Source organism: Abramis brama, assembly GCF_963993115.1.
Source record: "Abramis brama genome assembly, chromosome: 14".
Classification (NCBI taxonomy): Eukaryota; Metazoa; Chordata; class Actinopteri; order Cypriniformes; family Leuciscidae; genus Abramis; species Abramis brama.
The window spans coordinates 27718281-27733827 of NC_139976.1; the positions used below are offsets into that span (position 1 = coordinate 27718281).

Here is a 15547-nt window from a genome sequence, read left to right on the forward strand (position 1 = left end):
TATTCTATTCTCTAACCCTAACTACCATAAATCATACCCACCACAGAAAACTTGATTTTGACATTTATAAGCTGTTTTCTTTTTTTCATTTTTTTTTCATGGGGAGTCAAAAAATGTCGTAACGTAATAATATTTTTTGGGGCAGACTCTTTCTCTTGTTCTCTTTGTTCTAAATATTATTAAACTGATGCATTTATGTTTGGTAAACTATTTGGCAGGGGGAAATGTGGCATTTTTCTAAAAATCGAAGAAATGTAGTTGAAGTGAATACAAAGTTCTGTCATGAAACTGTAGATGGCGCAGGCTGATAGGTCCTATAGGTCCATTTGTTAGCGGGCACATTGTTATCTAGATAGCACAGCTGATAAGTTGCTGTTGCATTTGAGCTGCTCCAGGCATCCTCCAGCCGTTGATTTGGGTGCTCCAAAAGAGTGCAATGGCTTCCTGCTTGACTCACTTCTGAAATGTGACAATATCATTTCCCCATTGAACAATCTAGGTTGGCATTCATCAACTCCCACCTGACCGGCAGAGCACATGAGCTCTATGGGAGCAGGTAAGGTGATCTGTTAGTGGCTGATTTCACCAATTTCAATTCCGCATCCTAGTTTTACATTTATGCATTTGTCAGATGCTTTTATCCAAAAAGTCTTACATTGCAACAAAAGTATATGTTTTATAAGTTCATGCATTCCTTGGAAATTGAACAACCTTGACGTTACTAGTGCCATGTTTTATGTTTAAGCGACAGGAAAGATCAAACAGAAGAACTAATGTCTTTTGAAAATAAAACATTTGAGGGACAAATACAAGACAACTAAAACTTGACAAAAAAAAACAAAAAACAGGTTGACTAAATATGATAAAAACTATAAAAGATATTTAACAGAGGACTAAGCCTAGGTCATGACGTCACGTTCCAAGATGGTCGCTCTCTGTGAGAGCTCTGCAAACTTAAGAGTTTACAACGGTTAGTCTTGCTAAATTGGAAGTAAGAAATTCAAAGAAGTTTTGGAGATCTTGGAAATGGCACCGCCTAAGAAAACTGAGCCTAAAATGGAAAGCGATATGGAAGAAATCCGCAAGTCGCTCAGTCATATGTCTGGGGAACTTGTCAAAGTCACCGAACAGCTGACAAAGCTAACGCAAGTTGTAGAAGAGGTGAAACAACTGAAAGACATGATAAGTGCAAAAGACAAAATAATAAATGAACTCGAGAGAAGGCTCGATAACATTGAACAACACATGCGAATGGAGGATGTAATAATTACTGTCCTGACCATCAAACCTCGGTCTTATGCGAAAGCTGTTGCAAGTGGTAGCAATGTCAGTGAGGATGCGGAGAAAGCTGATTTGCAAACACTGGAAAGGCAAGTTCTTCAATTTTTGACAGAGAAGGATATACATGTGGATCCGAAAACCATCTCGGCGTGCCATACTCTACCACGCAAAGACAAGACGAGGCCTGCTTGTCATGCGCTTCGTAAATCGGAAAAACAAAACTGAAATGCTGAGCCAAGGAAAAAAGTTGAGAGGAACAGCGGTGTATCTGAATGAGCATTTAACGCAGAAAATGGCAAATATTGCAAGAGAAGCCCGCTCCCTGCGGAAAATTGGAAAAATCAAGGCGACATGGACAAGAAAGGGCAAGGTATTTATTCAACTTAATGGGTCAAATCCGGAACAAGCTAAAGTTGTGATGTTAAGAGACTTAATTGATCTAGAACAATTTAAATAATGAGACATATTCCTTTTTGCATTTTCGATACACCTCAAGATATGCCGATGTTAAACCCTGTGGGAATGAATATAATCTTGTCAAAATGGGAATTGTGGTCAGATCAATGGATTTATCTTGTTGTTGGACTGGGCCTGTATGATTTTATTAGAATGTCTATTCGATCCAAGTACTCACACTTTCGATCATGGTCCCAAATGTTGATAAAAACAGTGACAAAATATTTGATATGGAAACTGTCTTTGCACATAATATACTAGCGCCTGGGGAATGTCACTACTTTACAACACAAGAGTTTAATGGGACTACACAAAGGTTTTCTGATGACGCATTTTCCATCATACACTTTAATAGCCAAAGTTTGAAATGTAAATTATCAAAGATTAACAACTTTCTTAGCGATCTAAAACGGACATTTAAAGTGATTGCTGTAACAGAAACCTGGTTGAAGGAAATGCAAGTTGACAGTGTACAGATCAACGGTTACAACATGTTTTATGTAAACAGGATGGGGAAAGGTGGAGGAGGTGTTGCCCTCTATGTTGATGCTAAACTGAAATGTAAAGTTGTTGAGCACAAAACTATAGCTGTGACTGATTTGATGGAAGCATTAACGATAGAAATCATAAATGACAAAGGAAAAAATGTGTTAATCACTTGTGTTTATAGACCACCTGGGCCTGCTACTGATTTGTTTACAGAAAAAATTATAGAAATGTTTGAGGATGTAAAGAACAAATCAGTAATTGTATGTGGTGATTTCAATATAGATTTGGGTAGCAAAATAGCAACTAACGACTTTAAGAATTATATGGAAATTGCAGGTTTAGGCCCAATGATAACCAAACCAACCAGAATCACAACTCGTAGAGCTACGATTATTGATAATTTATACAAATATACACAGTGAAATTATAAATGGTATTTTCATGACAGATGTGAGTGATCATCTCCCTGTATTTATAATTTATGACAATTTCTGTATTAATACTATGCAAGATAACTCTCTCGTTGTCATAAGGGATAAGTCTAGTAAAGCTATTGAGGATTTTAAAGAAGATCTTAAGAGACAAAACTGGGATCAAGTATATACGAATGACTTAAATAATGCTTATAATGCTTTCATGACTACACTAATGTCACGATCCACACACACAGGAAACAAGAGAGATCCAATTTGCAGTATTTATTTGGGTAATCCGTACTCACAAAACCAGTCCAGGCAAAAGGTCAAAATCCATAAAGGCAATCCAAAAACAAGAACAAAACAGGAACCAGGCAGAAACGAACGTCAGAAGTGGTGTGATATGTTACAAGGACTCTGTGACACATACTAAAACAGACAGGGTTAAATACACAGGGAAATGACAATGCTAATGGGGAAATGGCTGAGTGCAATGATTAATGACAAGGGACAGCTGAGTGCAATGATGAGACAAGGATCGTGGGGAATGTAGTTCAAAAATGTGACAGACACCGTGGGGAAGGAGGACATCTAGTGGACACCTGAAGAACACAACCTGACACCGTGACATAACCCCCCCTCTACGGAGCGGCTACCAGACGCTACAAGACGATAAAAACTACAACACAAAACAAGAGTCCAAGGCGGGAGGCAGAACAGTGAAGGATCAGGGGGAGAGATGGGGGGCCAGGTCCATGGAGGGAAACGGGGACAGGGAGTGACAGTTCATCTGGCGGCCAGGGCGGAGACGACAGTTCATCGGGCGGCCAGGGCGGAGACGACAGTCCATCGGGCGGCCAGGGCGGAGCAGACAGTCCATCGGGCGGCCACGGCGGAGATGACCCCTCGGGCGGCCACGGCGGAGACGACCCCTCGGGCGGCCACGGCGGATCAGACAGTCCATCGGGCGGCCACGGCGGAGACGACCCCTCGGGCGGCCACGGCACAGGAACAGACACCGGCTCAGGAACTGGAACAGACACCCCCGGCTCAGGAACAGACACCACCAGCTCAGGAACAGACACCACCGGCTCCGGCTCAGGAACTGGAACAGACACCACCGGCTCAGGAACTGGAACAGACACCACCGGCTCAGGAACAGACACCGGCTCGGCGGCGGCCATCTTGTCCGGAGACACAGGCTCGGCGGCGGCCATCTTGTCCGGGGACACAGGCTCGGCGGCGGCCATCTTGTCCAAAGACACAGGCTCGACGACGGCCATCTTGTCCTGAGACATAGGCTTGGCGGTGGCCATCTTGTCCGGAGACACAGGCTCGGCGGCTTCCATCTTGTCCGGAAACACCGACTCGGCGGCGGCCATCTTGTCCGAAGACACAGGCTCGGCAGACGTGGCGTGAACAGGCTCGGTGGCAGCCCTCTTGTCCGAAGACACAGGCTCGGCAGACGTGACGTGAACAGGCTCGGTGGCAGCCCTCTTGTCCGAAGACACAGGCTCGGCAGACGTGCCGTGGACAGTCTTGGTACTTTCTAGGATCTTAAATAGCGTATCAAAATAATCCAACAAGCTTTCCGCCGCTATGGCAATAGCGGGCTGCTCGGGCACGGCCTCCGGGACGACAGCGTGCTGCACGAGGACGGCCTCTGGGATGACAGCTGGCTGCACGGGCATGTCCTCTGGGATGACAGCGGTCTGCTCGGGGACAACTGCGGGCTGCACGGGTACGGCCTCCGGTTCTTTGGGGAGGTTGGAGGTCTTCCTCCTCCTCCGCCTCCGGACCACCGAACTCGAGACCACCGGAACTGGGACCACCGGAACTGGGACCACCGGAACTGGGACCACCGGAAACGGGTCCACCGGAAACGGGTCCACCGGAACTGGCATGGAGGAAGTCTTCCTTCTCCTCCTCCGTTTCGGGACCACCGGAACAGGGACCACTGGGCTAAACCCTGGCTCAGATCTGGAACCGCTGGACAGTTCGGGCTCGGGGCTGAAAAAAGACCGAAGCGGCGAGTGGTGTTGGGGTCCATATCCACCACCTCCTCCCCTGCGGCCTCCACGGGTCCCACGAAAAATGACTAGACGGGTTCCCATAAACAAATCTCTCCTCTCCCGCTCGGTGACTGGGGAAGAGAAGTTTGAAAACATACCGCTGGATCTTTGTGGTGACGGAGTCCTTCTGTCACGATCCACACTTAATGAAACAAGGGAAGATCCAATAGCAGTATAATCATTTATTAAGGGTAATCCAAATCGTAGTCCTCCAGGCAGAAATCCAAAATCCAAATAAGCAATCCAACATGAGACACAAAAACAAGAACAGGCAGAAAGTGGCGTGATATACAACAAGAACTCCATAACACATACTAAAACAGACAGGGTATAAATACACAGGTAAATGACAATGCTAATGGGGAATTGGCTGAGTGTAATAATGAGTGACAAGGGACAGCTGAGTGCAATGAAGAGACAAGGATCATGGGGAATGTAGTTCAAATGTGACAGACACCGTGGGGAAGGAGGACATCTAGTGGTGACCCAAGGAACACAACCAAGACACTGTGACAACTAATTAATTCATATGATAAAAATTGTAAACAAATCAAAATTCGTGCTCAAACTGCGAAAAAATCCTTTGATAACCCTTGGATGACAAATGGGTTGAAAAACGCTTGTAATTTTTTTTTTTATCTGTATAGAATGTTTCTTAAAAAAAGAACAGAAGATGCAGAGTGCAGATATAAAAAATATAAAAACAAACTTGTATTAATTATAAAAAAACAAAAAAAGGATTATTACACTAATCTGATACACTAATACAAAAGTAAAGGCAGTATCAAAAACACATGGGGTGTAATAAATACAGTCTTGCATAAAGGCAGGGCCAAAATTATCACTTCTGATTTTATAACCAAGAACAACTCAGATAAATATGCGACAGAAGAAATTGCAAACGAATTCAATAATTATTTTGCAAACATTGGCTCCAATTTAGTACAATACATCCCAGATGAAAACATTGATGGTAGTATTATTCCACATAGTGTAAACAGCATTTTCCTTGAGAGGGTACAAGCGAGTGAAATTTTGAAAATTGTGTATGAATTTGCAAATAAAAAGTCAAATGATTATACAGATATGAATATGTCACTGATAAAGCAAATTATAGACGTTATTGTTGAGCCCTTTACTTATATTTGTAATTTGTCATTCACTACAGGGAAATTTCCAGAACGTATGAAAATAGCCAAAGTGGTTCCACTTTTCAAAAAAGGAAATAAAAATGACCACAGTTATCTAAAATTTTAGAAAAATTATTTGTGTTTAGATTAAAAAAAATGTTTGGATAAAAATTAATTGTTAAATAATAGTCAATATGGATTTCACTCAAATCATTCAACTGCAACAGCAATTTTGGAACTGGTAGAAGAAATAACCAATGCTATGGATAAGAAACATGTTACTGTTAGTGTCTTCGTGGACTTGCAAAAAGCGTTCGACACCTTAGATCATGAAATATTATTGAGTAAATTATATAAATATGGTATAAGAGGTATAGCTCATCAGTGGGTCAAAAGCTATTTAAAAGAAAGAGAGCAGTTTGTTGAAATCAATTACACAAAATCAAAAAATTATCCAATAACTTGTGGTGTACCCCAGGGATCGGTACTAGGTCCAGTACTTTTTCTTCTTTATGTGAATGATATAGCAAATGTTTCTAAGTTACTAAAATGTATTTTGTTTGCGGATGATACTACTTTATTTTATGCTGGCAAAAATATAAATGACGTATTACAAGTTGTAGAGTATGAGTTTGGGAAAATTATGAGATGGTTTAACGCCAATAGACTGTCTTTAAATATTAGTAAGACAAAATTTATGATCTTTAGTTGTATAAATAAGGATTTTGATGCAGCATTGTCAGTACAAGGAGTACAGATTGAAAGGACTTTTTAGGTGTTGTGATTGATGAACAGTTGACATGGAAATCCCATATCGACCATGTTAAATCTAGGGTATCCCAAATTATAGCCATGTTACATAAGGTAAAAGAATCTGTTAATAAATGTGCCTTATTTTTGTTATATAATTCATTGATTGTTCCACATGTGACCTATTGCATTGAAGCATGGGGAAGTGCAAAAAAGACTTATATAGACCAGTCTTTAAATTACAAAAACGTGCCATTCGCGTTGTAAATGGAAGTGAATATAGGGCCCACACAAATCAGTTAAACAGTTTACAGTTAAAAACCTTAAAATTCAATGACTTATTAGAATATAGTCTTCTAAAAATAATGTAATAAAGCTCACCTGAAAACATTACCTGATAAATTGCAAAATAGATTCATCAAGAGAGTTAGTAGATTTAATTTAAGAGGAACTGAAGTCTTTCAGAAACCCGAGTTTAGAACAAAATTAAAGGAAAGATGTGTCTCAATACAAGGTGTCAGTCTGTGGAACAATCTAAATAGTGAAATTAAAACTTCAACATCGTTTTTTGTTTTTAAGAAGAGTGTAAAAGCATTACTAATAGAGAAATATAATGCTTCTATTTAGCAGGAAAATGTGATATTTGATTTATGACTTTGTATATGTGCTGCAAGGTAGACGTGTGTTGTAAGCGCACCTCTTTGGAATTGTAATTTAACTTATGTTGATAAGGGGCAGATATTATAAGTTTATCTTCTTTCTGCTCCTTTTCATTTCTTTTTCAAAAGAATGAAATAAAATATGAAATGAATGAAATTAAGCCTAAGTTAACAAAAATAGCTGACAAAATTAAAACTACACATCATGGGACAGGTAGGCCAAATGCATTAACAAATTGCTCATTTGAAAATGACATTCATTTATACAAGTATAAATAATATAATAATAGTATTCGTGCTACCATGTAGCGGCTGGACCAATCAGACCCAATTATTTGTTATATTTAATAAATAATCCAACAGACCCCACACACAATAATAAAACTAGGTGCCAAGGTGTCTGTGATAATCTCCCAAAAAGATACAGCAGGTTCCTTGAGCCGCTGCCTTGTCTCCATAGTTGCCTTAGCACATACCTGTCAACATTTGGGTACCAAAATACGGGAGACCTGGGGGGGTTTCAGTTCAACCTCATGTGGTTTCATGTCATCTATACATTACACACCCCATCGCCAAATCATAGAAAAATTCATCTTAACAATACACAACAAATCAATATACAGAAAAACAGATTTCTAAAATAAGGTATAGGCCACAAATCTGTGAGTACAGTTTGCAAAACTGAACAGGTGATGTTGTGTAATATTCAGTTACTGTAAGAAACTGTTCCAGCGGGTGGAGTTTACTGGTAGGCCTACTGAATATTACACATCACCTGTGTATACTCCATTAACTGGAACAGATTTTCACTGGAACTGAATATTACATCCAAATATTATGTAATCAATTGTTGTGTAACTTCACCTATTGGAACAGTATTTCACAATTTTTCACAGGAACTGAATATTACAAACAACGATTACGAAAGAACGAATTACAAAACAACGATTGCGAAAGCGTGCACGGATTATGAATTTGTTCACTGTTACCTTGTACGTAGTTTTTTTTTCTGTTCTATTTTGTTACTCGTGTGTCCCTATTTTTGTTGTGTCCCTTTTAAGCCACGGGGTGAAAAAGCAACTGTACGGTTTACTGTAACTGTACGGAGCACAGCTGGGACTTTTTCTCTGGTACTTTTGGCGTAGGATATTTATTTCCGTCAAGGTCAGGCTGTGATGTCAAATGTATTCCCAGGAATGAGTGATGCGCTTTCCGCTTTTAAAGTTTTATAAATTAAGTAAGATATGGCTTGAATGGTTTAAAAGCATAGCAAGAATAAAAGCGCATCATATAATGTAACACCTTGCAGCCAAAGGATGACAGGAAAAAAAGGGATGCTGCGTTAATTGCGTTAAATATTTACTTACCACTGAGTCTTTTCCCATTTCTACCAGTAACGCTTATTCAACTTCCCGCGTCTACTACCTGCGCAGATATCGACGGCACAACTGGGTTGTAGGTTGCCTGGTTGAGCTCACAAATGGGTTGAAATTTGTATGATGTGTTGATTGTGCGAGTAGGATGGGTTTCATACAAGATCTGGCAACTGGACAACCTTGGAACGGGTTGATTATTCATATAACGACGTTTGGGCCATACAAATTACGGGAGTTTCACAGGAGAAATAACAAAACGGGAGGGGGGCGGGAGATGGGTGTGAAATACGGGAGACTCCTGGGGAAAACGGGAGTGTTGACAGGTATGCCTTAGCATCTCGACCTGCCTCATCCTGACCAGCATGTTTTCCCGTTGTGTGCCTTGCACACAATGTTTGGACTAAAGTTGTCTTAAAGGGGAGACTCCTTTAGCTGGGTGTGGCTCCAACCCTTTTGCAGACAGCTTGTCACCTAAGAATGTTACCTCTGTGTCTCCAAACTGACAATTTTTTAGCTTTAGATCATATGCTCGAATTCTTTCCATTAGTTTTACTAGTCGCTGATTAAGTTGTTGAAGGGTATACCCCCACATCACAAGTTCATCAATATATACGCAAACACCCTTTAGACCTTCAATAAGGGTTCAATCTTGGAAGCTGACTTGATCCCAAATGGATGCCGAAGAAAACAATATCTTCCAAAGGGAGTATTAAATGTAAAATTTTTGCTACTGTCAGAATCCAATCGGATCTGCCAGAACCCTTGAGATGCATCTAATTTACTAAAAAACTTGGCACCCGACATTTCGCTAATGATCTCTTTACGGGTGGGTATCTGGTAGTGTTCTCTATTGATTATCATTAAGGTCTTTAGGCTCTAAGCACACTCAAGGAGTTCACCCAATCTGTAAGTTGTTCAATGCGTTGTATGACTCCTAACTGTGTCATGCGATCCAATTCTTGCCTCAAAATGTCTCGCAGAGGGGCAGGCACCCAGCGAGGAGCATGTTTGACTGGTGTAGCATACTCTTTCAATTATATTTTATAGGTAAATGGCAATGTGCCTTGAACCTCAAAAACATATGGAAATTGTTTCACAATGTCAGTAACATTGTCACAGACAGTCTGCAAGACTTTCCATGTTGACTTGATATACTATTTTAACCAACTGAAGGTCTTCACAAGCTCTATCTCCTAGAAGAGATTCATGGCTATTGGAAACTACAACAAACATCAAATGTTGCATCTTTCCTTTTCCTTGTATTTTTAATCTACATAGCCTACTCCTTGTGTTTCAATTGGTTGTCCATTGTAGGCTTTGAGGGGAACTGTACGTTTTTGAATTATAGATCTTTCTTTTAATGCTTTCCCATCTCTGATGTTAATTAAATTAACTTTTGCACCAGTGTTTAATTTAAAAGGTACTATTGTCCCATTAGCCACAAGAGGAACAATCCACTTGGAAGACTTCACTGAATTCTCACTAGATACCCATTTTGCATCATCCTGATATTTTTATACTCTTCGGAAACAATCTGCACGTAAAATTAATCACTCAAGGTGTCAGTGTCATCTGCATCCTCCACTACATGCACTTTATTTTCACTCTTAAAGTTTTTTGAAAAGCACATTTTTGCAAAGTGGTTCAGGCTATTGCACTTAGAACATTTTTTACCAAAGGCAGGGCACTGTCTGAACTTATGTTTGGTCCCACATTTGCTAGGAAATGTTTCTTTGTCATTACCTCTAATGCTTCTTAAGTTACCTCTTTTCTTGTCTTTGAATGAAATGGCGTCTACTGTTGCACTCCGAGATGGCATCGCTGAAGAATTAGCCACATCAAACTGCTTCACTTGCAGTCTCGCTAATTCAGCATAATCCAAGGTGAGTTCTGATTCTCGTAACAATTTTTCTCTCAGTTTCTTCTCATATACCAAAAACAATCTGATCACGAATCAATGAATCTCTCAATTAATTAAAATTACAAGTTTTTGCCTTTATCTTGAGTTCTGTAAGAAAGCAATCAAAAGCCAATCTGGCTGGCGTCTTTATTCCACATGGAACACACATACAAATTACAACTCTCCTTTCTTAGCAAATGCACTTAATTTTATACAATACATAACTGCCACCTGCTGGACAAAATCATTCCTCATTACTAGTAGACTACTCATGACACGCTGCCCCTCCGACTAGAATGTCCAACAAAACGTCTGAATTATCCAAAAAAAGAAAACATATTGTCCGGTATCTGTTGCTTAATGTTAAGGAGTTCGTCTCTGTTAAAACTTATTAAAGAAGAATGACTTAACACAGAACAAACAAACAAAAATGATGTTTTATTAACAAGGTTCAGGAGGAGCACGTTCAGATAATTAACACAAGTGGAGAGCACTCAGCAATCAATGGTAAGAGGTGTATATATACTCAGCAGTCTCACCTCATTCCATTGACAGTTTTGCAGCATACTAGCAGCTATGTCTCAAACAAGGTCTTCCGACGAAGACGTAAACATGACCAGGGATGCACCTTCGCACTCCGCCGATCCCACGGTCATCCCTTCTACGCCGGTTGTCGCACTTGAGCCCCCGGCTTCTCCTCGCGGCCGCACACCGCCCCGAACAGCCCGGCGCTCAACAAGACGCCGAGACCAGTCTTCGCCGCCCATTTCCAGTGGCCTGCAGCTCCAGTAACTCAAACGAGCGCGGGCCCGCCTCCGCTTGCAGCTCAAGCTCACAGTGCTTTCTACACATCCTCCAACTAACTTTCCTTTTCAATCTTCAGCAGGTCATCCAATTGCAAGGGCACCGCTGACATTCGCAGCCCCGGATTATATCCTTCCCAGCTCTATCATACAAACTAAATCACCATATTCTCTCTTCACAGCTACTCCGATGCCCGTGCCGTCCAACGCAGTTGCTATGGAACCCCCACCAGTGTCCCAATCCATCCGCGCTCAGATCCTCTCAGGTGCGGATGTAGACTTATCTTCTCTGCTGTCTCTCCTCCCCGCAGCTGAATCAGACCGCCAAGTGGATTGCGGTGATTTCTCAGTTACCCTGAAAAACACAAACACTCACTCATCTCGCGTACTTTCATTTCCCGAATTTACGATCGCTTTTTCACGTTTCACTGAAATCATCTGTTCAGCCTTCCCCCACAGGCGGCGCGAACTGAACGATTATCAAGCAATCATTGCCGAGCTCGCGCTGTCCTATGGGGGCGGGCATTTCTACACGTACCATAAACTTTTTTCAGCCAAAAGTGCAGTGCGAGTCGCACAATGGAATCAGTGCACATACTGGGGTGCACTTGACTCGGATCTCCACAGCAGGGTATTTTTAGGCTGCAAAAACATTACCTGCGCAGTTTGCAGGTCAGTGGCGCACCCAACCGCATCATGCCCACAGGTTAACCCTTCCTCTCTTCCCTACGTGGGAATAAGCAATGCTAAATCCACCAGCTATGTGCCGCGTGCTGCAACCACCAGCGCAATACAGGACTCTGCTTTCGATGAAAGCAGGCAGCCTTGTAATCATTTCAACGCGGGCAAATGTCAAAGATCGCACTGCCGGTTTATGCACATCTGCAGCTTTTGTGGCGGCGCCCATGCTCGCATTGTATGTCCAGTCTTCAAGTCTGTGAATAAAAAATCTAAAAATTATTTGGAGACTCCTGTGAATATTTCGCGCATGCACTTCGGATGCCGAATTTACTGATTATCTGCTGTCAGGTTTAAAAAACGGCTTTAAACCCGGCTTAGAATGCCCGCTTTCCCAAAACATCATATGTAATAATCTCCAGTCCGCCCTTATAGAACCTGAAGTTGTAGACAAACTGATCAAAAAAGAAGTTGAGTCAGGCTTCATGATCGGTCCGTTCAACAATCCTCCATTTAATCTGTTTCGTATCAGCCCCATTGGAGTGGCTACAAGGAAATTCTCGGGTAAAAAACGTCTAATAATCGACCTGTCAGCCCCGCATAATTCCCCGTTCCCAAGCATAAACAGCTTGATCCCTCTCGATGAATTTTCGCTCAAATACCACGACATAGATTAGGCTATCGACATGATCAAAATCGCAGGTCGGGGTGCTTGGCTTGCAAAAATCGACGTTACATCTGCTTTCAAAGTAATGCCTGTCCATCCAGGTTCATGGCACCTATTTGGAGTTCGCTGGCTCGGGAAATATTATTTCGCAGTACGTTTAACATTCAGATGCAAAAGCAGCCCTAAAATATTTGACATGCTATCAGAAGCCGTTTGCTGGATCTTGTCGAACAACTACGCCATTCCTTACCTCATTCACCTGCTAGATGATTTTCTAATAATCTCGCCTCCCGATGCTATTCCAGCCGCGCACATCCTCACGGTACAAAACGTTTTCTCTGAGCTAGGAATTCCTATCGCACAGGATAAAACCATGGGCCCTGCAACATCTATCGAGTTCCTAGGAATTAATTTGGATTCAGACAAATTCCAAGCATCCCTCCCCAAAGAAAAAATCGACCGAATAATCCTAGTCTCTTCTACTTTCCTTGAAAAATCAAATTTTTCAAAACGCGAACTCCTGTCCCTGCTCGGACATCTAAACTTCGCAATGCGCATCATCCCACAGGGCCGCCCCTTCATCTCGCATCTCCTCTCACTCGCGTCCTCTGTCCACTCGCTAGAAGACCGCATTTCTATAACTCAAGCATGTCGCGACGAACTCAGGCTATGGTTAACATTTCTAAAACAGTGGAACGGCCTATCCTTTTTCTACAACAACCTTGTTTCATCCCCCACCGACATCCAATTGTTCACAGACGCCGCCCCCTCAATTGGGTTCGGGGGATTTTATCAAGGTCGTTGGTTCGCGGCTTCGTGGCCACCACAGCTCCAGGACATATCTCAATCCTCAGCTCTATTTGAGCTTTACCCTCTCGTAGTAGCAGCTTTCCTGTGGGGAAAAGAATGGGACGCTAGTAGCGTTTTAGTGCATTGCGACAATGACGCAACAGTGCATTGCATTAACAAAGGCCGTTCCCATTCACCCGCTCTGATGCCACTCTTAAAGCGTCTCATCTGGATTTCAGCTTGCGACCAATTCTTTATCATTGCTAAACACATCCCTGGGTCAAAAAAAAAAATCGCTGACTCTCTGTCTCGTTTTCTGTTTCAGAAATTCAGGATGCTGGCTCCAGAGGCGGATCAATTCCCAACTCCAGTTCCTCGCTATTCAGAACTAATATTCCCATAACCCACCCGTTAAAACCCTTGCTTGGCGCATCACTCGACACTATCCTCCAAGCAGTATCTCCCAGGACCCTTCAATCCTATGTTACTGCTTGGAGATGTTTTAAAACACAAGCACTCATTTTGCCTTTCCCTGATTTTTCTCTTCTTTCAATCACCTCTTTTATCTCCTACCTTAACATCATTAAGGGTCTACAAGTCGGGTCCATTAAAGGTTATTTGAGCGGCATCCAGTTTTTCCATAAATTGATGTACGGCGCTCCTTCCACGGAGATAAACAATTCACAAACCTCCCTCCTGATTAAAGGGATTCAAAGATCCCAGCCCACCCGCCCCGACGCCAGACAACCCATTACGCTAGACATTCTCACCAAATGTATTCAGGCCCTCCGCACAGGCTACCAGCCCCTCGGTTCCGCTCGCACACTCGATGCTATGTTTATCCTAGCCTTTTTTGGTTTTCTTAGATGCTCGGAACTCGCCATCATTTCTAAATTCGACCCAAAAATCCACCCCACCATCTCAGACTTATCAGTACTAGACGGCAAAACGATTTCATATTTGATTAAACAAAGTAAAACTGACCAAACCAAAAAAGGTCATTTCATCTACATTTTTAACCTCGCTTCGCAAATCCAACCATACCAGTCAATTCTGGCATATCTGCAATGGAGAAGTTCCCAGGCTAAATCTCCCCTGGAACCCGTTTTTAGACGAATCCAAAAAACCAGTGACACGTTTTTGGTTCCAGAAACACCTCAAATCTGTTCTCCCAACAGTCAGGCATTCCAGCAAAGAATTTTTCAAGTCACTCATTCCGCATCGGGGCAGCAACTTCAGCAGCCCAAAAAGGCCTCTCCCAACAGCAGATTCAAGCCCTTGGGAGATGGTCCTCCGATGCTTTCCAAAGCTATATCAGGACCAACCGGTTCCACATTAAAAAAGCTCACCAAACCCTCATTGAAAAAAAAAAAAAAAAAAAAAAAAAAAACCCTCAAATCTCCTCTCCTCTATCTCCTCTTTCCTGTCTCCTCTTTCTGTCCAGCGAGCATTGGTCTCACAGCAGATGGAGTGAGAACTTTCCCAGTAGAGCACTTACGTTTTCTCTTTCATCCAGCGAGCATTTGGTCTCACAGCGGATGCAGTGTGAGAAAATCTCCTGGGCAAGCACTCATTTTCCTGTTTCCTCTTTCTGTCCAGCGAGCATTGGTCTCACAGCGGACGGAGTGAGAACTTTTCCAGTAGAGCACTTACGTTTTCTCTTTCATCCAGCGAGCATTTGGTCTCACAGCGGATGCAGTGTGAGAAAATCTCCTGGGCAAGCACTCATTTTCCTGTTTCCACTTTCCGTCCAGCGAGCATTGGTCTCCCAGTGGACGGAGTGAGCTCTTTCCCGGTAGAGCACTTACGTTTTCTCTTTCATCCAGCGAGCATTTGGTCTCACAGCGGATGCAGTGTGAAAAAATCTCCCGGGCAAGCACTCATTTTTCCTCCTTTCTGTTTCCTCTCTGTCCAGCGAGCATTTGGGCTTAGCGGAAAAGCGCAAATCCTCCCGATCGGTCATTGTAAAACTACAACCGCTCCCCGTTCGCAGACCAACAGGGGCCATCAGTCCAGGCAGTGAGCCACCATTACGGGCCTCCCCGGTCAAGCATCCAGGCCCCTTCTCGAGATGCCAGCCC

At 42.4% G+C, this 15547-nt stretch overlaps 1 protein-coding gene across 2 annotated transcripts; it reads left to right on the forward strand.

Moving 5' to 3' along the window:
- Positions 1–414: 414 nt before the first annotated feature.
- Positions 415–15237, forward strand: LOC311096587 (uncharacterized protein). Of its 2 annotated transcripts, XM_084135844.1 has the most exons (4): positions 415–556; positions 10442–10512; positions 11515–11598; positions 13792–15237. In XM_084135844.1, the coding sequence occupies exons 3-4, from the start codon at positions 11523–11525 to the stop codon at positions 15093–15095; spliced, it is 1380 nt and encodes a 459-aa protein (XP_083991970.1). In that variant the 5' UTR covers positions 415–556; positions 10442–10512; positions 11515–11522; the 3' UTR covers positions 15096–15237. The 2 variants fall into 2 exon arrangements, with proteins under 2 accessions (XP_083991970.1, XP_083991971.1); XM_084135845.1 differs by lacking the exon at positions 415–556 and having other exon boundaries at positions 10399–10512.
- The last annotated feature ends 310 nt before the right edge of the window (positions 15238–15547 follow it).

Bases quoted from the DNA above. Each gene is read 5' to 3' on its own strand.
- LOC311096587 (XM_084135844.1), top strand. From the start codon at position 11,523: ATGCCCGTGCCGTCCAACGCAGTTGCTATGGAACCCCCACCAGTGTCC. The intron at 11,599-13,791 runs GTGCGGATGTAG...TTTCTGTTTCAG, and splicing joins CCGCGCTCAGATCCTCTCAG to AAATTCAGGATGCTGGCTCC.